The 22,995-nt window shown below is 39.9% G+C and overlaps 1 protein-coding gene across 1 annotated transcript; it reads right to left on the bottom strand.

The window, feature by feature from the left end:
• Window positions 1–7,891: 7,891 nt before the first annotated feature.
• Window positions 7,892–8,884, bottom strand: LOC149234466 (uncharacterized). Its single transcript, XM_089368280.1, has one exon. The coding sequence runs from the start codon at window positions 8,882–8,884 to the stop codon at window positions 7,892–7,894; it is 993 nt and encodes a 330-aa protein (XP_089224406.1).
• Between the last annotated feature and the right edge of the window lie 14,111 nt (window positions 8,885–22,995).

Genomic DNA, 22,995 nt, shown 5'->3' with positions numbered 1-22,995 from the left:
TAGCCCTCGCCCCTTCAATTTCCATATAAATAGGTAGGTGATTAGAGATTCCAAATGGTCATACCCATTGTCTAATGTAGAATCCCAAATCAAGTACATTCTCTTTGATTAAGAAACGATCTAGCTCGCGGGCCAGGCCATTCACCTCGGTTCGATTATTTCTCTAGGTAGCTTGTATCTTAGTTGTAGGGATGTCTATCAGGTGATGGGAATCCAAGGTGGATGAGAAGTAATTCGAGAGAGGATCTCTCTACGCTCGGTGTCCCCAAGACTTAGAGTGTCTGATTGAGAAATTGAGATCCCCTCCAAGTATCAAATGATCTGATAGAAATAAATTCAAACCCAGGCATTTATCCCAAAAATTAGGTCTGTGCTGACAAGGCTCGTAAATATTGAAGATTCTAAAATCCATTCCCAGATCTGCTGAATGAATTTTAGCTCCGATATGTCCAGCCGCTCCCCAACAATTGAGCGATTTGATAGTACGGGAATTGTATCCCAAAGCAATGCCCCTGGATCTTCCGTGTGCATCCAAACAAATAAAACACCACCCAGGAAGTATTCTCTCAAGGGTAAGGGTAATATCAGCAGTAGGATTAAGAGTCTCCTATAGAAAGATTATGTCAAGCGAGTCTGTTACAACTAACCGACGAAGTGCTAGTTTTTTGTCAGGCCTAGCAAGCCTCAACAATTTTAAGAGATAATCTTCATGGAGGGGGTTTAGAAGGGGTTTTCTTGCTCTAAGCACCCCAGGAATAGTAGACTACTTGCCCAAAGCTATCTCATCTCCAGCCAAACATCGCGCTTTAGAGAGGGAGTATGGTCGACCTCTATGGAGTTTATGCGGAGGGGGGGAGGGCATGATGTTGAGCTCGATACGATCCAAAGCCCGACGCTTGGATTTTGAATGGGTCAAATATCCAGATGTTGGGGGGGCTTGAGTTGTAGATGAGGGTGGAGGCGGAGGGGAAATCGACAGTGAGGGAGGGGTGGGAGAGAATACGGGGTGAGTGGAAGCAAAATTGCAAGAAACTGGGATAGAGGCAGTAGGAATGGAAGCAGAGCCCAAACCAATAGGTAAACCAGGTGATAAGATATCATGTAAATATGAGCTGTAAAGAGATGATGAAGTGAAAGAGATGCTCTTACCCGAAGTGACCGAATCTCCAGAGGCCTCCAAGGTTCAGGTTGGAGGCAAGGGAGGAGGTTTGAGGGGAGGCCTGCCATGCTTCTTCAGGGTAGCCTGTGTAGAGGCTGTCACATTTGTTGCTGAGTCTGTTTGTGCTTCTGCCATCCCTTCTGGAGATTCTATATTCTAGGATTGTCCCCCCTACAAATGAGCCTCCTATGCCAATGGATCCTAAACTAGTGTCTTTTAGCTCATCCTTCCATTTAGGGGGCAATCTTTGAATAGATGCCCCACCTTTTGGCATCTCCTTCATATAAATGGGACTCCCTCATAGTCCAAAATCTGCCTCCTTGATGCATTTTTCCACTGGATGTTAATGTGTTCCGATAAGCCATCAGTGAGATCTAGGTGAGCGAGTATCCTAGCGAAAGTCGTACTTCCTGTGATCTGAAAGGAATCATCAAAAGTGAGGTAGGTGCCAATAGCATTCCCTATCTACTTGAAAACATCCTCCATCCAAAAATGTAGTGGGAGCCCCGGGAGACATTCCCAAATAGGCCCAGCATCTACCCTTTCTTGTTCTGGGTCAAACATCGGTGACCATCTTCTAAGAAGCACTGGCACTTGATCGATATGCCAAATTGTGGAGAGTACCTAGTTAGTGTGTGCTAGGTAGTTGAACCGAAGTGTGAACCATCCTTTAAAGTGTTTGAACCTTTGGGGGGTCTTTCAGGTGATGACCCCAAACCTCCGAGATCCATTTTTGTAGCCTTTCCACACTAAAATGTCTACCTTGAACACGGCCTACAAGCACATTCTTTGTTGTTTCCATAGAGTCCAATAACTGTGTTTCCTCAGTGAGCTTTAGGAAAACCTCACAATTTGGTAGCTTTAGACACCTTTTCCTCCTTGAAACCCCGTGTATTCTAGCAATAAATTCTTTAGATTTCGTGAAAGATCAAGAAGTTGATGATATTGGGAGTGCCCTCGTTCCCGATGGGGCCGTTGACGATATGGAGGTAAAGATGATAGGGATGGGGCCAATTCCAGTGAAATTGCCCAGGGGAGGAGTCACCGAGGTCATATGGGCATATGAGATGGGCACCTGAGAAGCAGGTACCAAGGGGCAGACTGCAAAGGGTATGCAAGAGATGGACGAAGGAAAGTTCGATCCCTGGACCTCCCCAAGGGTTTGCTCATTAGGATTAGTCGGTGGATCTGCAAAGGCCAAAGAGTTCGGCAAGAGTGGTTATGAAATGTAGTCAGGTGAAGACGACGCGTCTTCAGGCAGAGTCACAGACGGAATGAGAGAGCCGGAGATCGCAGGAAGGGCTTCAACTTCGTCAGATAGCTCGCATTCAAATGAGAGATATCCTACCATTGTGGTCCTGGGATGCGTCAAGATGGGCACATCCTTTGAAGCATCTGTGGAATAATTTATTAGCTCATCCATAACTATCGTAACCACAAGTTGTCAGCTACTTGCAGAGTCAATGTTATAGGAACGGAGGTAAGTTGGTGAGGGTAAGTGGTGGTCCAAATCCAAGCTGCCTGAAAACCCTAAAACCGAATGATCATGCCCAATGCTGATGAAAGGTGAAGGAAAATGGGGAGATGCAAGGGAGAATCTATTACGGGGGCAGTTGGTAATGCCATACTACGATCTCTAAAAATCACATACGGTTCTTGTAATGAAACCCTAACCCCATCACTCTCTCAAATCAAAGGATGATAGAGTTATATAGAGATTGCATAATCATCTTGATCCATCATTGTATTCATCGATGCATAATTATTACAGATCAATGCCAAAATTATGTCCCTTACAATGCAAATATACTTCAGATTGAAGTATTAATCAAAAACCATTTCACTTGCCAACATTGGTTATTTATTATATATAACATTAAAACATTTCCTTTTAACATTTTTTTCTATATATAAATATATATGAAGTTTTACTATTGACAGTTTTTGGTTTCAGATTTTGACAACCCATGGTAATCTCTATGTAATCTCTATAGCATTCACAAATACAATTTGAACAATGAAAAATTACACATTGTTTTTTCTACTCTAAAATAAGTTTGCACCAGAGAAATTTAATCCTTCTCGACTCATATAAGATTTGTGCTTAAGATGTACCTATGTTGGTTTTTATTAAAAATATTTTGTCAATATTCCATAAAGGTTAAATACTACCAAAAATTAACTCTTTACCATTCACCTAAAATTATTAATAATTAAATTAAAAATACACTCCACAAATACTATTATTTCTTCCTTTATTTCAAACAAACAATATTATTTCCATGTATACACGGCGCCAAACAATTTTTTAAAAACAATTATTTATTTGACTCTCATCGTGACGGCCATGAAATGCGAAGGGAATGGACATCCCTGGATTTTGTCTCAACGACCCTACCTTGGAGCATGGAAATGTCACGATTTTGTTTTAACGACCTCGAAAGGATAGGGTGCTAAAAATGGGGAAGTAACATGTAAGGAGGATTAGCTGGGGTTTTTTTTTTTTAGACAAATTTTGGTTGCTATATTATGAGCTGAAAAAGGGAGTCAGTTCTCCATACATACAATACTTCCTGGATTTCATGGATCAGAGGAATTACAAAAAGGTTCCCTTCCTTGATCCTTGTTCTAGTAGTTCTGCCTCTAAAACTTCCTAAACTACTATAAATCCTAACAAACTGCAAAGACCAAAATTTACATCTACACATCATAATTAGTCTATTTCAATATGACTGATCTGCCTGGCCGTGGACTCTTCTGGATTTGGATCTGGATCCGCCTGTTTTGCGCTGGAGGAGCTGGGGGCAGCCTTGTTCTTTTTATCCATCATGTACTGGAGGATTGAAATTGACTCTTCTGCATGACTACAACGATTTGCCAAGTTTCTGAACTGTTCATAGAGAGAAGATACTCTATGCAGAAAGAGATTGATTTCTGCCCTGTATTTCTCATTAAGAATCCTATACTGGTCCTCCATTCTTGTCTCCAGACTCTTGACCTGGTCCTCCATGATGCGCTGCTGCGCTCTCAGCTCCTCAAATTCTGCTTGGAGGTCTGCGCAATGAAGACAGTCCTCTGTTCGATTCATATTTGTCTCCGGCAACGCCCTGTTTGATATACCAGCCACTAAAACTCGAAACTCTAATGCACGAATGTAGCTGGGCGAGGCTGCTACTGTGATTCGAGCAGGCTTGATGAATTGAGCACTTTGCCAAATACTGTTGTGCCAATGCTCACCCAAACCACTATGCTTGATGCGTTGTGGAGCTCTGTTCTCTATTGCATTTATAGAATCGGACTGCTTGCTTCGAAGGCGGGAAGATGTCGACCTGGATGTCTTGGGATTATTGCTGACCCGCTGTGTGATCAGATGCAGATCTTGCTTGGTATGGAGGTTCGATCTGAAAGGACGATCCTCGCTTGAGAGCCTGTGCCATTTCACGTTTCTAGACGAGTTCCTGTTTGCATATCCGGGCAAAATCCTCCCCACATGCCTGATTCTGTCGCCGGCACGGATTACCTGATCAATCCCACTATTTCTGTCAGCTGGGAACCGCGTGCTGTTGACTTGTTTTGAAACGGTCATGGTAATGGTTGGAACGACACGCTGGAGTTACAGCACAGACTGCCAACGGGCCTTTCACATGCCCTGTTGGCATGCTTATCCGCTTCCTTGTTCAGACTGCGTAGAATGTGATAATAGCTTACCTCTTCCATTGTTTCGTGTAGGAGTTGATTTCGCTGATTTATCTGCTGGAGGAGTATGTTTGGAGTGCTCTGCCGGTGTGCCATAAGTCGGATGATTATTGAGGAATCCCCGAACACCGCTGCCTTCTTTATCCCGAGCTTAATTAATTGGGTGAGCCCCTGATACAGGGCTAGTCCTTCAGCTCTATTGTTGGAGTTCTCCCCTAGCCCCCATTCATAGTGAAGGATACAGTCCCCGTTTGCATTGCAAATAAGGCCCCCTGCACCTGCTAAACCTGGGTTCGACTTTGATGCGCCGTCGAAGAATAGGCAGAATTTATTACAGTTGCTCATCCACTTAGAGAGTTCCTCTTCTTTCAATCGCAGTTTCCATGCACTGTTTACTTCCTTCACCTTGGTCCCCTTCCTGCTGGTTTCCTGAGCACTGGATATATTCTCCAGAACGTAGCTGAGGAAATTTCTCTCCTCTGCACTGTAGTTTGTTGCATTAACTTTGCCATTGGTGTGATTTGTTATTGATTCTAGAGCCAACATTTTGGCCTTATGACAAATTTTCCTGGTGCTGAATCCTTTTTCTTGGAAGACCTTGCCATTTCGCGCTAGCCAAATGCGCCATAAAAGAGTGAGAGGTATGGTGTTCCATACTCTTTGAGCCAGTTGGCTTCTTTTCTCCTTCCAAGGGCAGTTCTTCCTCCATTTGTAGATCGTTTCTGCAATTGTGTTCTGGGGTTCCCATGGTGATTCTCCAATTGAGGCCATTTCCTTCCAGCATTCACCAGCAACCGGGCAATCAATAAATAAGTGTTGCATTGTTTCCTCTGATCTGCAACAATTTGGGCACCTGGATGGGCCCATTATGCCTCTCTTTCTTAGATTCTCCGCTGTTAATGTTTTCCCTTTCAGAAGAAGCCAAAAGAAGAACTTAACCTTGGGGGGAGCCTCCGCTCTCCATACTATTTTCCAGTGGTTCCAGGATTCTTGTTGATAGGTGCTGTCACAAAGATATTGATGTCCCGCTTTAACCGTGTATTGTGTTCCAGATGGATCCCATCGATACCCATCCAGTGCACCTTCTTGAACCGGAGCTTTGCTGTGGAGGAGCGTTTTTAGGGCAGTGAGACTGTTATCCAAAACATTGGGAGGGTCCGGAAAGCTCCAGCCTATCCAGGCATGAGTATGGGTATCCCATTTTGATATTTGGGACAGGTGGAAGAGTCCTTTATCATTGAGCCAGTTTATGATTGGCATTGCCTCTGCTTTTGATCCAATAGGCTGCTGCCCGAGGATTTTGTCTAAGGAGAAATTGATACTGTTTCCCCCACCTGGAACCTTAGATATGTTTTGATTCATGAATGGTATTGCCTTCTTGCAAAGATGCCAGATCTTTGTACAATCTCTGTTAGGAATATTAGACTCCAGAAGCTGCTGCCTTGTACAATTTAGGTATTTAGCCTCCAAAACCTTCTTCCACCACACTGTAGGCCCTGTGATCAGTCTCCATACAATTTTTGCTCCTAGGGCCAGGTTGAGAAGCTTTGGGGACCTGATGCCCAATCCTCCTTTCTCCTGGGATTGGATTATGTTCTTCCAGCTGACTAGATTAAATTTGCTTTTATCCGTTTTCCCTCCTTGCCAAAGAAAGTGCCTGAGTAATTTTTCCATTTTCTGATGGAAAACAGCTGGAGCATGATATAAAGAGAAACGATATATGGGGAGAGAAGCAATACCTGATTTTAGAAGAATTAACCTTCCTGCTGGGTTTAGCCACATTGTGCCCCATTGCTGCACTTTCCTCTTTATTTTATCCAATATCTCATTCCAGGTGTCGGCTTTCAGGGGGCCCAAACTCACTGGCATTCCTAAGTAGGAGAAGTGATTCCAGATTAGATTGCAAGTAACTCCAAATATACTTGCTATGCTGTGGATGGTGTGATTTGCAGTATTCCATCCGTAAATGCAACTTTTTATCTGGTTGACTTTTCCTCCTGAGTAATCCATGAATTGGTCCAAGAGCTTTTTAAATCTCCTTGCTATTGTTGTGGATGCTCCTCCTATCAGCAGAGTGTCGTCCGCAAACTGAGAATGATTGATGTTCTTTGCTCCATGTTCGATCTTGATGCCAGTGATTAATCCTACTCTCCTGTTATAGTCCAAGGCTTGACTGAATGATTCAGCCATAAGGATGAACAAATAGGGAGACAGCGGGCAACCTTGTCTGAGGCCACGGGATGATTGGAAGGCCGCACATGGCCTCCCATTTATTAAGGGGGAGATCCAAGGTCCAGATATGCATGCTGCAATCATCGTGATGAAGGAAGAGTCGAACCCAATTTTTTGAAGTACAACATACAGATAGGAGTGCCTAACCCTATCAAAGGCATTTTCAAGATCCAGCTTTAGAACAAAACCTTTTTCCTTCCTGGTTAAACTTGAGTGGATGGCCTCTTGAACAAGGAGTATAGAATCAGTAATGTGCCTGTTGGGGAGAAAGCCCCCTTGATTTTCAGAGATCAAGGAGGGAAGGAGAGGTTTTAGTCTGGTTGCCAAGATTTTCGAAATTATTTTGTAGGCTGAGTTGCATAATGAGATTGGCCGGAATCTCGAGAATGAGGAAGGGCGATTTTCTTTTGGTATTAAGGCAAGGTAAGTGGAGTTGGTGTATCCCCCCATCTTACCTTTTCTCATCACCCATCGAATCATCTTTAAGAGATCTTTTTTGATTATTGACCAGTATTCCCTATAGAAGCAAATAGGGAATCCATCCGGTCCTGGTGCCTTATCCGGATGTAAACTCCAAATAGCTGCTTTTATTTCCTCTTCTTCCACTTCTTTCGTAAGCTTATTGTTCATTTCTTGAGTGACCCCTTTCGGTAAGTACTGGAGCATGTCTGAGTAGTCTTCTGAACCTTTGTCTTCAGTCAGGAGTTGACAAAAATGCCTGGTGGTTGCTTCCTTTATTGAATCCTGAGTACTATATCTGTTTCCCTCATTGTCCATTATTGTGCTCACTCTGTTTCTAAGTTTTCACACAGTGGCTTGCTTATGAAAATAGGTTGTGTTTTTATCCCCTTCCTGCAACCAAAGTTGCCTTGATTTCAATCTCCACTTTATTTCTTCATCCCTAAGGATTTGGCTCAGCTGTGAATATAATCTACCTTCCTGATCTTTATTCTGCTGAGATAGCCCCTGCCTTTCGATGCTCTGTTGTATCTTCTCTAACTCTTGTTTGATTTTCTGTTTATTTAGTTCGGGCTCTTGATAACTGTTCTTTGCCCAGCTCTTTAAGGCCTGCCTTACTCGTTTAAGTTTTGTCTCCCAGATATAACTTGGAGATCCCTCAACATGATGGAGCCATGTTGCCTGCACCACTTCTTTTGCAGCTGGTATCTGGTTCCATATTGAGCTATATTTGAAGGGTATGGGCCCTAGCGGGCAGTGGCTTTGAAGAGTTAGAGTTATCGGATAATGATCAGAGGCCGACCCATTGAGGATATTTGAATGGCCTGTTGAAAAAAAGGAAAGGTATGTTATACTAATAAGGAATCGATCCAGCCGTTCCATGATGTTGCTGGCTCCAATTCTTCTGTTACTCCAGGTGTACTTACGATTTTTGGGTCTGACATCAACCAGATCATGATCCTGAATTATAGCCTCTAACCGATTTCTGGAAGGGTCAGGAGTAAAATTACCTCCTCTTTTTTCATTAGCATGCAGCACTAGATTGAAGTCTCCTGCTACAATGAGATTGGTATTCTGGTCCAGATCTATGTTTGCTTTCAGAGTGTCCCAGCATATCTCCTTTTCTCTATACTGATTTGGTGCATACACATTGTACACTGTCACTGACTGGCCTCCGGTTCTGCTGTCCAGAGCGGTTCGGATCCAATTTTGATGAACATTAGAAGAGCTGCACATCCATTTGTTGCTATCCCATAGTGTTGCTATACCGCCTGAGGCTCCTCTTGCCTCACTTATGATTCCACAAAAGTGTTTTTGCTGACTAATGACTCTGTTCATTTCACATTGCTCTTGCTTTGTTTCTTGTATAAGTATGATTTCAGGGTTCTCACTGTGCATCAGATCCTTGAGGGCAACTAACTTGGAGGGGTGCCCTAATCCCCTGCTATTCCAAGATAGTATTTTCATCATGAGATACTTGATGTGTGGAGAGGTGCTCGCCTCTCATGTCCTTTGCTACTGTTCTCTTTTTCCAGATGCCCAAGTATAAAAGACTCTATTGGCGTTTGAGTGCCCAGTGCTATATCTTTTTGTGCACTTTCATCCCTTTGTTGTTTAGCTGATTTTCTTCCGGGGCCTTGCTTTTTTGGAACATCACTGGGCGCTCCATGGTCCTTTGAAGAGCTCCTGGTAATTCTCGAAACGGGAGGTTCAGGAGGGGGCTGCATGGAGGGAGGAGTCGAATGCTGGGGCGGGGGCTGCATGGAGGAAGGAGTCGATTGCTGAGGCGGGGGCTCAATGGAGGGAATGTCAGGTCCCGATTCAGCCTCAGAAAGGATTGAGAAGGGATTGGAAGAGGGAGGAAGTGGAGGATCGGGAATCAGAGGGGGAGATGAAGGAGGTTGCTGCTTGGAGGTTCCAGGGGCATCAGAATCCGAAGGTGGTTTGAGGGGAGGAGAAGTTTTTTTCTTTTTTACAGTTTCCCAGTGACCTTCTTGCTCATCATTGTCAACATTCACAATTTTTGTGCATCTATTTGCAAAGTGTCCATACTCGTGACATACCTTGCATTTAAATGGTATCTGCTCGTAGTCCAGTTGCTGAATGTGGCTCCAATCATCCACTTTCAGCTTGATCGCCTCCGGCAGTCCTCGACCTAGGTCGACTTCGACACATATCCGTGCGCATGCCTGCATGTTGTCTTTGGGTTCGCTGCGATCTATGTATTTTCCCACCGCATTTCCTATAGCTTTGACTGATTCGTCCCCCCAGCAGTGAAGAGGAAGATGAGGCAGCCTTACCCAAACTGGAACAGCATTCGGGATATCAAGTTCTGGGTCGAAATCCGGAGTCCATTTGTTGAGGTAGAGGCCCCTGGAGTCCATAAAGTATGGTCCATTCCTGAATATTAGATCTTTATCCTCCTTGGTCTCAAAATGAAATGTAAAATATCCTCTGCCACAGAATCTGATAGCTATTTTGCCTTGAATCTTGTCCAACCAGTTCCTTTCGACCCATCTTTGTACTGTTCTGGGCGACGGCCAGAGCCCTGTGAACTGTCCAATCAATCCTTTCTCTGCTAGAGAAAGGGCTGCCATGTGTGGAGTAGCAGGCGGCAGTTGAACTTCCTGTAATACATCAAGCTTCTTTACAAACTTTGCTGCTGTTGGTTGAGGTCTCTGCGAGGGAAGGGATTTAACCAGGTTAGAGAAGGCTCTTTGCAGATCCGGATCCCCACGGGGTGGATCCGGAGGATCCATGCTGAGGCGCAGTCACAGGCTCTCAGGGTTGCGTTCTCAGGCTCGCGCGCAGCAGCAGCCAAAAAAAAAAAAAAAAAAAAAAGCGCGAGGTTTAGCTAGGTTTTATTTGTGAATTGATAGATACATATAATTGTTGTGCTGGGATCGAGTAGCTTTACAATCATTATGATTGTGTTAGACTAATTTGAATTTAATAATCTCCAAAAGTTAAGGTGTTAAAACGAAGAAATAACATGTGAGTAGGAGAATTATATAGGTTTTATTTTCGAAAAAACATTATGATCATGTTCAAGTTTGATTTAATTGTTTCAAAGATAGATATATAATTTTTCTGGTCGAATCGAGATGTCGAGATGATTATGATTGTGCTAGACTTAGTTGAATTTAATAGTATTTGGAAAGAAGGGTGATATATAGAAAAAAGTAAAAGATGATAATCAAGCTATGAATATGACAATTAATTAAGTTTTATTTCTAAAAAAAATAAACTAAAAGGTGATAATTAAGTTATGAATAGGAGAATTAATTAGGTTTTATTTCCAAAACAATATTTCTATGATATTCAAGTTTAAGTCTATTGTTTTTTTAAGAGTTTTGAATATTTATAATTGAATCATAGTCTTAACTTTTTTTCATAAAATGCATTGAAAACTAAACCAGACATAATTCAACTTATTTACATCGAATACATATATTAGTTAAACATATGTGAAAATTATATTCATTACCAGTTTAGATTTATCTTAGTTTCAAATCTACTAAATGTTAAGAGGGATCCAATATTAGGTGCAAATTATTTTTAAAGTGAAATGAGATTTGATCTCTCTCGGCATGTGGTAATGTGAGTTAAGATGTATCTAGGCTAGATTAATTAATTCAATGGAATTTTATGCTTTTAAATAAACAACATGAATGAAGAATACCATTGAAAAGTACATACATTGTCAAAAACTGGATTCTAAAAATGGCTAATGCTTCCATGACATGACAACATCTCTTCCATACTAGAATAAAGAGTGCCTCTCAACACAATAATGACATAATATACACTCTTTGTCACAATTTTTTTTTTTTAAATATCATCTATAATATATTTATACTTTTATATTTTTTAATCAAACTATTAATTTTTTATCTTAAAAAAATAATGAAATAATATTTATCTTAAAAATAAATATGTATTTTTTCACGAACAGATACATCTTTTGTTATAACTTTTCATAAAGAAAGGAAGTAATATTAATTTATCAATGAATTATCATATATATATATATATATATATGTGTGTGTGTGTGTGTGTGTGTGTGTGTGGGGGAGGGGGGGAATTGATAATTAGGATGATTTATCTAATCGTTACTGTCATGCGGAAAGAGTCGATAGTGCGGACACAACCGACCTCCCTAGAAGCAAAAGCTTTCTAGTGACAAACAAGACAAATAAACACTACCTTTCTCTAAACATGCATTGAGAATACAAGTAATCAAGGGATCTTTAACATACCTTTAGTCCAACGCTTTGTAGTAGTCCAGCCTCGCCAATCCGGATGAGCTCCTCCTTCTCTTCGAAACCTGCATTCACTAACAAGCCAAAAGATTAAATAGCACCTGATAAACTCATAAAACAATACATATCCATCATACAGACCAAGGAGTATATGAAACAAACCATGAATAACAATCTGTTGAGAAAAATAAGTTCATTTGCATTAAGAGGTAACAAAAGGAACCATTACAACCTGAGCCTTGGTGTTGTGCAAGTCCCTCCTAGGGTCCAGCAAGAGTTTTCCTTTACTTTGATCAGCTCACCCACTCTCATATAAGGCTAGGAAAGGATGGGAATCTCTCCTCTCAAGCTTTACAAGGGAGTCCTAATTCCAGCAACATCTACCCTTAGGAATGTTCAGCTTTCAACCTCCCTCCCTTTGGCCCAATGCCTGTATTTATAGTGCTCTAGAGGAAGTTATTCAGGTCCACCACCAATGGGATAAGCCCCTCTTTGGATGGGATAGCTCCCCTCTTGATGGGATAAGTTCCTCTTTGGTAGGGATACATGAACCATCTGGAGGCGCTTCATACACGTCAAACAAGCTTCTAGAATGTTCTAGAAATGACCACAAGTAACTTTTTTGGAGTGAAACTTGCGCCTTTTGACCTTTACAGGAGTACGCACCCATTGCTTTACATACAGAGCGTACAAGTACGCAGGTATTGTGAACTTGGAGTGTGCACACGCAGGTAAGGCTAAGAGAAATTGCGTACCCAGAGATATATAGATTTTTAATGACTTTCTCTCTTTCTTGGAGTTTGACATGGAGAGCAGAGGTATGAGGCTTGCTAAGGAGGATAGTATGATAGTTGATGGAGCCATACTAACTGCAAATAGTCATGGTGACAAATTTTAGTGTAACAGTTACCAAATTGTGCAAGGAATTGTTAAACCATTATGTATTTTGGAGTCTTTCGTTAGACCATTAGTTTTTGTTGTTTAGAATGTGATTTTTAATGCATAATTGGATTCAAAAATATGGAAAACTTGTAGGGTGCTCAAATTGTAGAGAGTTCATATCTCAAACTTGTGATTCCAATAAATCCTTGTCAAATTTTAGGCAAATTTTAATTGAAATATGCTTAGAGAAAATCTAAAATGTAGAAAAAATAGGCTATGGAAATTGTGTCACCCCTAGCACACAACGATAGGTAAGTAGGTTTGGTCTTCGAACTGTTGATGTACATCAAAAAATCAAAAGTTCTGCAAGCTATTGAGGGTGTCTTCCTATCCTCACCTCCATTTATATGAGTGTTGTGTGACTTGTTCGTCACGAGCCTTCACGAAATCGAAAGGAAAGAAAATTGTACCTTCTTTATATCATAACTTTTTGCCCATTTTATCTCCTAGACCTATTAGTGTAATTGTGACATGACCTATCTTATTGATCTCTCATGAGTCTAAGGGTGAAAGAAGGAAAACAAATATGTTTATGGGTGTTTGTTGTAAAAGAAAATTCCTTCATTTAGCTCTTCACCCTTTGTTGTACCATGGATTCTGACGTATATTTGTACCTGCATTATAATTATTATGTATAATGAACATGGCCCCCTTTTTTATCATTGATAGGTCATAAGAAGTTTTGTGCTCTCTCTACTCGTTTCACCGAAAAGAAAAAAAAAATGTTCATCGTTTGTTACATCGTTGGCATGGCATATATTGGAATAGCGCTTGAAGAATTTATATTTTCAATAAAATGAATGGTTGAGATTTCAAGACAAGAGTGTATTCTTTGTCTAATAAATGATCTAATAGACAATATGAAAAGTTTGCCAAAAAAATTTCAATTTCAAATCTTCTCCTCCCTTTAAGTTACTAAAAATAATTGGTGAAATATAGATATGCTTATAATTTATTAAAAATAATTGATGAAATATAGATATCCTTATAATTTATTAAAATAACTGATGAAATATAGATATGCTTATAATTGCCCACGGGGCTTTGGATTGACGGTGAATGGGTGCACTCCTAAGGCACTCCTTGCGATATGTCACTAGTTCAAATCCCCCGTGGGTGCTTACCTACTGAAAAAAATAGATATGCTTATAATTTATTAAAAACTTATTTATAAAACGTGGCATTGGCACTAAGTTAGTGTCAATTTAATTCATTTGGTGTGATGATCCATCTATGTAGTGCTACGACACCAATTTCTAGTAGGGGCTTCTTAGACAAGCTTACTCGACCTTTGGCCTTGGTGTGTTAGAGGATTTATGTCGATTCTAATACATCCCAATTGCAAATATTTGGTTTTAAGCCTCTTTGCTTCAGCTTGTAATTGCTTTGGATCAAGAAGAGGGATAGACTGTGTACTATCAGAGTTTTCTTGGATCTGGCTTATTGATTCTTTAATAGTGATCCTAGTAGCAAATTTAGATTGAAATACAGTCAAATCTGAATAGACTTCAGATGCAGAAATGCTAGGAAGTTGCCACCTCGCTGATGGCTATGTTTCTTCATATTATAGTTCGGCTTGGTTAAAAACACGACTAGTACAAGATGCAAACATATCTCTGAGAGGATTTTCTATAGCATAAGATTCTCTTTCTTCTATTTTGTGGAAACAAATAGACTTTCTGAAAGGCTCCATTTTAATATAGAGTGTTTTCTGAGTACTAATCTGAACCAATCGCGTTGGCTCTGATACCAATTTCTAGTAGGGGCTTCTCACACAAGCTTGCTCGACCTTTGCCCTTGTTATGTCTCTTCAATTGCTTTCAACTATCTTCCTTTACATGAACCCATACATGAACATGCTTGGATATTTCTTGCTCTACCGACCTTTCACATAGCTTCCCTTGTCTTTTAACGGTCTGGCATCCCTTCTATCCTTTGGCGAACCTCTGGTGAATGTTTTGTGAACTTCAAGGAAAAAATAGTTTGGAAACAACTGCTACACAATAGACATTTACTTAAGTGAACAAGTACTCAAATGCGGAATGAATAACAACACTCTTCTCATATTATTTCAGAAAATGGAACTAATTACAATGTATTCCTTCCAGAGATCAACTGTGTTTGCATTTATTGGACTTTCGACTTCTCATAAAGGAGATAGCGCTACTGAAGTCTTCCTGGCAACACACAAACTCTGTCTTAAAATATACAGACTCAAGACTCCAAAACTCTACTAGATTCAGCCACTTTAGATTCTTACCAGTGCCGAGCACACTCATATACAGGCTTCTTAGATCTCTAAGACTCTAAGACTCTCAAACTGCGACTTCCCTAAATGAGCCTTACCCATTTCTTATATAGGAAAAAGAGGGGACAAGCATTCAGTCATTGAGCCGACAAACTTTTGTACCAATATTCTGTCAGTCATGGAGCTGTGGCTAAAAGCGCACCAAAAGTCGAAGAAGTGCAACGAGTCTCGTGACTGAATAATATTTGTACTGGAATACACTGTGGATGAATTATTAAACCCCATGGAAATATAATGACTAGATAATTACATGGTGGATGCTTTTGTATAGAAAATCCCACGAGAAAATTAATCATGAATTGTCCTCAAGACTGGACATCATTATTACAAAGTGGAACCTTTCAAGTATAGGCCCACAGGAACCTTCAAAAAAATCTGATTTCGGGGAACCGAAATCTTTTATACAGATTTCCATCCCATGCTTTAGTAAAAATTCTCTGAAAAATCATGGGTTTATTTAAAATAACTTGATGTTTTATTTTAGTTAGTACAAGCCATTCATAATGCCTGAACATATATTCTCTCAAGCTTTCATTATCAGAGAGTGGCATTATATCTTTAACAGTGTCATAAAGAGAGTGAAAGCAAGCAAGAATATTATGTTCAAAACATGTGTTGCATCCTAACCTCCTATATGCCTCATGGTACATTGGATCAATAATTGTTCTATTAACCTCGTAATCTGTCCACCATTTTTGTAACCATTCACACTATTGATTTCTCTACATTATCCCAGTTGTCCCAAATTTTAATTTAGTGTAGTGGGTTTCATCCTTTCCATAAACATTTATCATATCCCACCAATTCTTCTTATATCCTGCAAAGTCATAGACTGTTTCAGGGAAAATAAGCTTATGATCCTTTTCGGGCCATAAGGCTGCATTATGTGTCATCATTGGCCATGAAAGATTCCTAGCGAAATTTATACTGATATATCTGTTATAGTTTCCTCTTTGGGTTCAACCATGGGACCATATCATAGTGATGTCGTGGAAATCACTTTTAAGGGAATCTTTTGCAAGAAGTGCATCTGCTCTACTTTTTGTATAGACCATCTCATGGATCCATTTACTACCCTTAGGGTACACTCTCCTTTCAAGTACTAGATGCAAAATATCTGTATGTGCTTGCAAGTTTGCATCTAATACTTTTGTGTTTCTTAATTTCTTAACTGCCAGGTTGGCTTCCAAGTTTCTCTATACTAAATCCAACTCTGGTCATCATGGATTGTTCTCAGAGTATCCTATTTCTGACTTTGATCCCATTCTGTAACAATCACCATCACATGTTCTTGTTCTTGTTGCTGGATATACTCCCTGCTGAGAAAATCTAGCAAACAATTTTCTACTCCCTTAATGTGCTCTACTTCAAAATCGAAGTTGGCAAATAAGGCTTGCCATTTGGCAAACTTAGCTTCACCTGCCTTTTTTATATCTTTGATTAATACCTTTTTTAAAGATGAGGCATCTGTCCTGAGCATAATTGTTTTGTTTACTAGATGTACTTCAAACTTATTTATAGAATTCCATGCAGTTTTAACTTCTTTTTCTATGGTGGAATAGTTTCACTCTGCAGGGTTCCCTGATGTGAACTAGACAATTTGTTCTATCCCTTCCTTTCTTTGTTTAAGGATGCCTCCCCATCCAATATTACTGGCATCATATTCAACAATTTTGAAGGCATTAACATCAGTAACATACAAAATAGGGAGTGTCTTTACCTTGGCCTTAATTTGTTGGGCAACTCTTGTGTGTGCTTCTGACCATTGGGGTGGTTCCTTCTTCAATCTCTAATTTAGTAAACTTTTGTCTTTTGCACAATCTTGATAGAAGTTGCTAACATAGTTGAGACACCTAGAAACCTTTGAAGTTGGGGTTTATCAGTAATGACATTTGAAAATTTGTCAGAAAATTCTAATGCATGTTTTTGTAGAGATATTTTCCAATTGAATATAGTATGGCCAAGGAATTTTATAGAAGTCTGAAATACTTCTAGCTTTTTCTTACTCAAGACCAATCCATTCCTTTTTACTAATTGCACAAATGTTTGTACATGTTTAAAATGTTCTTGGATATTTTTTGAGAAGATTAAAATATCATCAATGTAAACTAGAAGCCAATCAAAATATGGCTTGAATATGGAATCCATTACCTTTTGTAATTTGGAGGGAGCATGCTTCAAACCAAAAGGCATCACATTCCATTCATAATGTCTTGCAGGAATGTTGAAAGTAGTTTTGAATTTTTCCTTCTCAAAAATGGCGACCAGTCAAAATCCTGACTTTAAATCAAATTTTGAAAATACTTTTACTCCTACTATCCTTCCTATAAGATCTCCTTTGTGGGGAATAGGTTAGGTGTTATCAGTGAGGACAATGTTTAAGGGTTTATAAGTTATCACAAGTCTTGGAATACCCCTAACTTGCTCTGCCATTTTATTTACATAAAATCCATAGCAGTTCCATGGACTATTAGATTCTCTGATGAGCTTCTGTCTAGTAACTGCTTGATTTTTTTTTCACGCAGTTCTCTATATTCTTTATTCATTAGAATAGCTCTACTTTTACAAGGCCTTCCAATATATTCTGCTTTATAGTGTAGTTCAACTGTGTGCTGCATTCGATACCAGAAGGAATTTGGCTCTTCTGAACAACATTCATGTTCTATCCTCTTTTTGGGATCATCTATCTTTCTTTTGATGAGAGGAATTTTCAGTTGCTCTTCTACCTGTATCATGGATTTCAGATCTTTGAGATTTGTCAACTTAGCTTCAGCTTTGTCTAGTTCTTTGATTGTCTGGACCATGGTAGAAACTCTTGGATTTGAGATGTATGGCATCTCAATTCTTTTTGAACTTCCTATAGAAGTTGGAACGGTGATGAAATAGCTAGCTCTATTTTCTTTTAGTCTTATTGAACCATGTGGTTGGACTACAGCGAAAAAGATATTACCCAAAATATAATCTACCGGAATATTTGCAATGGAAAACTTTAGCTTTATACAATGTTTCTCAAAATAGATAGAAGCCTTTGGAACTTCATACCGAGTGTTTTTTTTCCCAGACTAACCACCTTTCTGTTTGCAGAGATCTAGTATTTCACTGGAATCACCTTAATATTTAATATATTCACATCTGCACCAGAATCCAGTAGTGAATTTAATGAAAACATTTCACCTTGTATGCAGATATTTACCTATACATGATGTTTCTGATACTCAATGGCCAAAATTCTCATTTCTATGAATCCCATAATAGGATCTTTCTTTCCTTCAATGATCTCTACCTTTGATTCTTTGAAGGTAGATGTAGCAACATTCCATTCATCGTCAGCTATGACTGTGGGCTGCTTTCCTTTCTCTATTTCTGCGATTTTAGACATTAAGACAAAGATTTCAGTTTTGAGGTTATATATTTCTTTGCTTACCTCCGCCAAGGTGATTGAGCGACCCTTATCCTCCATTTGGTGCTTCTGAAAATACCTGGTGTTTTGCTCAAAGGAGGCGCCTACAAACAATGGGCTTTTAGCATACGTTTTGGAAGAGCTAAAAGAATGAAGTTGATCCATAAATTCTTCTATGACTATGTTCTTCAATTCGCCTTCTCCCATGGCACAAATTTGTGCAAAGGTTTTCATGTCCTCTTCTTCTGTCCGAGCCATCAACACCTTTTCTTTCTCTGGTGTTGCATAAATTTCCTCGATGGAGGATTCACTGTACAGTAATCCGAATCAGAGTCGGAACAAACTAGGCATTTACAATTTTTTTAATGTGAACAATCAGAAGGTTGCATATGTGTATTTAATTCTTCTACAGAGGAAGAATCAGAAGAGGAACTATATGAATCAACAGATGATTCCTCATGTTGTTGGTGCTGAATTTGTCATATGAACACTATGTTAGGACAATGTTCTGTTGCATGACTTTTTGACCCACATTTCATACATTGTATTTAGGCCTCAGTTTTTATAGTTTTACCTCGTCTGAATAGAGATTGAGATTTCTTACCTCTATTTTTCTTTTATTCTTCTCCTATTGGACATTTATTGGATGTGTGTCCAGTCTTACCACAAAGCCAACAAGTAAGCTTGTTCCATTTCTCTTGTTTGGAGGTATGCAAGTGTATGTCAGAAGGCTTGTAGTAATTCATTCTAGGGACATACCTGTAATATCCCTTTCTGGGCCTTGAAGAGGCTTTGGGTCTATAGGAGACTTGTTTTCTGTCTTTGTGATATTTTGTAGTCTATTTGTGTTCTTTCTTAGCTGTCTTTCTAGCCCTTCTCCTTCTGACTAGAGGATCATCAATGGTTACACCATATTTACTACATATAGATTTACTATCTGGAAGCCTTGGTAATTTGTCTAAGGACCTATTTACATTAGAGCTAGTACACAGATTGATCAATGATTTAGTGATGAGAGAATAAATTTCTCCCCAGGTATACGATTCAGATGGAAATTGAAATACTTCTTGCAGTCTGATATAGTCAACAAATCTAGAAAGCAAAGCTACAAGATATACCTGTTTCCATAGTAGATTTTTAGAATCTTTCACTTCGTAGATTCTCTACATCCAATCTCGGTGAAAGTATTCAAATTTTGACATCTTATTACATTTGAGGTTCATCAGTATGACCTCATTCTTATCAACAATCTCTGTCTCAGAGCCACACTAGTGCTCTAAGATCATAGAAGTCATAGCTCCAATCATATTGCTCTGAGTTGTCCCATCTGAATTATGTATAATATCTCTCGCTTATCCTTTGAGTACTTTGCTCTCCATTTTACCAGTAGAGCTGGAGATGATTCAGTCTCCCACCGTCTGAGAAGTGTTCCAGTAAAACACTGAATGATAGTCTTGCATGGTTAAACTTCATTCTTTCCTCTAATACACATTATCTTGTACTCCGTAAACATCATGTTGATCATTTGTTTGATTTGACCAAAACTGAGATTATCAATGTTCCATCCTCTGCATGAATCAAGGAAGAATGTATGTGCTTCTGGAATTTTTCCTTTTCCATCCAAGTAAGGAGTTGGATATTTATTGAACTGACTTTCTAATGGTTCATAGATGGGAAGAATCTAGGATTCTGACTCTTTTTCTTCCTTAAATAAGGAAACAATTGAAATCTGTTCTGTAGCTTCATATTTGTCTGGAGAGGACTGAGCTACTTCTTTTGGAAATAAATTTGGGAATCTGTCAATAGGCTTGATAGGATTCTGTTGTGCCCTACAACAACCCCCCATTTCATATCATCTGTATTTACAAATAATCAACATATGAAATGGGTCCCTTTTAAAAAATTAATTGGTATTAATGAATTAGTTCGAAAAAGGTATGATAATCAAATGAGTATGTAAATTGAAGCCTTTTTCGAATAACAATGTTTCCAAAATAAAACAATCTTTTGTTATTGCGATAAAGCGATCGCATATCGCAATGACAAGAGAGACGCACTTAAACGGCACTTTGGCCTTTGCCGATGCGATATCGCTATCGGCAATCGGCATTTTATTTGCATACACAAAAAGAGCACATATCTCATTCCCCGATGCGACACTATATCGGCGATCGGCTATCGGCACTGCCTCTTATGAGAAAACGCTTTAAGTTATAAACCCCGACCCGATGCGATATCGCTATCGGCCGTCGGCGGTATCCCATGCATTTTTTTTATAAGGCGCCCACCTCTTTCCCCGATGTGATGCGAATTCGCTATCGGAGTTCGGCAAATCACTTAAATTGTATTTGGTAATGTGTTCATATGCTAGTCCCATGCAATATCGCAATCGGCGTTCACCGGGGCTACTTTCAAACGATAATGTAACACTCTCCCCCCATGCGATGCGACATTGTTCATCGGTAGTCGGCATTTTCAAAAAACGATTGCTTTGAGCTTAAAAGTTATATTTAAATCCGGTTGATAAGGTGCAGATTTCAAAAACCGTTAAATGCAGGGATAAGGTAATCCATGCGTATTTAATAACTTTTCCCCTTCGATTAACGAATACTTGCGTCTAAGGCATAGCATATCTGTTGCACGCGTTGGGAAGTCATTCAGCTGAATAACAGCGTAAAGGTCATTTAATGGGTAGCAGGCCTTAAAATCACCATTAATGCATATGCGATCTCTTACCAGTGATTGGATCCGCAGCCACTTTTCGAAAATTAATAGCGCCACGCTTCAAGTGATATATACCTTTCCAATTATGCTTTGTCTTCATTATTCCTCGTGTTACGATTTCTCTTGCACTTGTGTAGAGTTCGTTTGTTGAAGAAAGCCTGAACATGATGGGGAAGAAGAATAAGAGGAGTTCTGGTTCTACTACAGCATCTGTTGCAGGTCAAGCTGCTCCAATTTCGAAGAAAGGCTTAATCTCTGACACTACGTGCGCTGGTCTTGCTAGGACCACATGGCAGGGCACATATAATCTGTTGGAGGCCGAGCAACCACAAGTGACAATGAGAACGGCTAGTGTTGATGTACTAAGGAAGTCTGATGCAACGCTCAAAGATTTGGCCGACTCCTTTTTACACAGAATAGCGGCCAGAGAGCAGGTGCTCCCTTACACAGATGTGGTGCGCTGGGCAATTGAAGAAATCCCTATCACTGATAGAACTTTCCATACAAGGGACGGAAGGATTTTCGGGTCATTCAAGCCTGATGACCTAAGGCGAATGTATCATCTGCCTGAACCGGAGCTAGTCTACAACAGAGCCTTCGTGGAGAAATTCGCAAAAGAAAATGAATCACCATCCGAACCCCTCCGAGATTGGAGGCAGAACCCAGCCAAGCACAAGCATGAAAGTTCGGGTAAGTACTCCAACGTTTCTTTGGCTTCTCCCTATTGCTATGCGGGGATTATGATGTGTAGATTGTGGGGATTACATGACTCTGTTAATATCAATATCGACATGGTTCCCTTAATGGAAGCGGCTATCAATAGTACAATTATGGATTGGGCCACTATTCTTTCTGATAAGTTGGTCGTAGCTGTTCGTGAATTTAGACACAAAACTAAAGTCACCGAAAGGAAAATCCCGCCATTTTATTATACCGCTTACATTATGGATACCCTGTGTTTTAATTCTGAGTTTCCTGTCCTCGGTTGGAGATGGACCACCCAAGATCCAACACCCATTCATTTATACCATCAGAAATTGTGGAAGTCCTATTACAAGGATCATTTGTACCAAATTTGTAATGGTTTCATGGTGCCCATTTACTATTCTATCTATGACAAACCCATTCCCAGAATTTCCTATGAAGCTTCTTTTGACTTACCAGCCATAGCAAGTTGGTTCGGGGAAGAGTATTTCACCTATATCAGAGTTTTTGGGAGTAAGGCTAGGCCACATGTCCTCCCTTTATATATCCCAGACAAGCTGTTAGCCCGGGAAATCTGCTACCAGATTATGGCTGAGAGTGTCACACAAACTCTCAAAGAGGAGAAGAAGAAAGGCTGGCCCCCTTTTCCTTTAAGAATTGGGGTTTTTACTTTGCTTAATTACAAGCATGCAGAAAAGGAAGCGACAAAACTCCAATCTTTATCCCTGGCCACTCTCCCAAGCAGACTCTATGATCCAAAGCAAACTGCCTACACTGCCCTAGAACAAGCAAAGTTGACGAAAGTTGATCATCAAGAGGATATGTTTGATGACCTGTTCATAGGTATCGAGACAATCAGCCAAGCCAAACAGCTTGCAATAATGAAATACAATGATGAGGCGTTGACTGAGTTTAATAAACTTAGGGAGGAGAGGTTGCAAACTCTGCCTCTAGATTTATTATCCACAACTCCAGCGTCTTCCTCAAGCGAGCCTGGTCGGCAACAGATACATCCACCTCCTGTCACAACTAAAGAACAGGATAAACAACAGGAGGAACGGCAGAAGAAGCTGCAGGCTGAGAAGCAAAGAAGAAAGAGCAAGCAGAG

The sequence above is a fragment of the Pinus tabuliformis genome, chromosome 8 (assembly GCF_031772625.1).
Source record: "Pinus tabuliformis cultivar Carrire ecotype Pingquan chromosome 8, CPIR1, whole genome shotgun sequence".
NCBI lineage: Eukaryota > Viridiplantae > Streptophyta > Pinopsida > Pinales > Pinaceae > Pinus > Pinus tabuliformis.
This window is presented reverse-complemented; position numbering and strand designations above follow the sequence as displayed.

Excerpts from the sequence above, each read along its gene's own strand:
- LOC149234466 (XM_089368280.1), bottom strand. The coding sequence starts at position 8,884 with ATGAACAGAGTCATTAGTCAGCAAAAACACTTTTGTGGAATCATAAGT.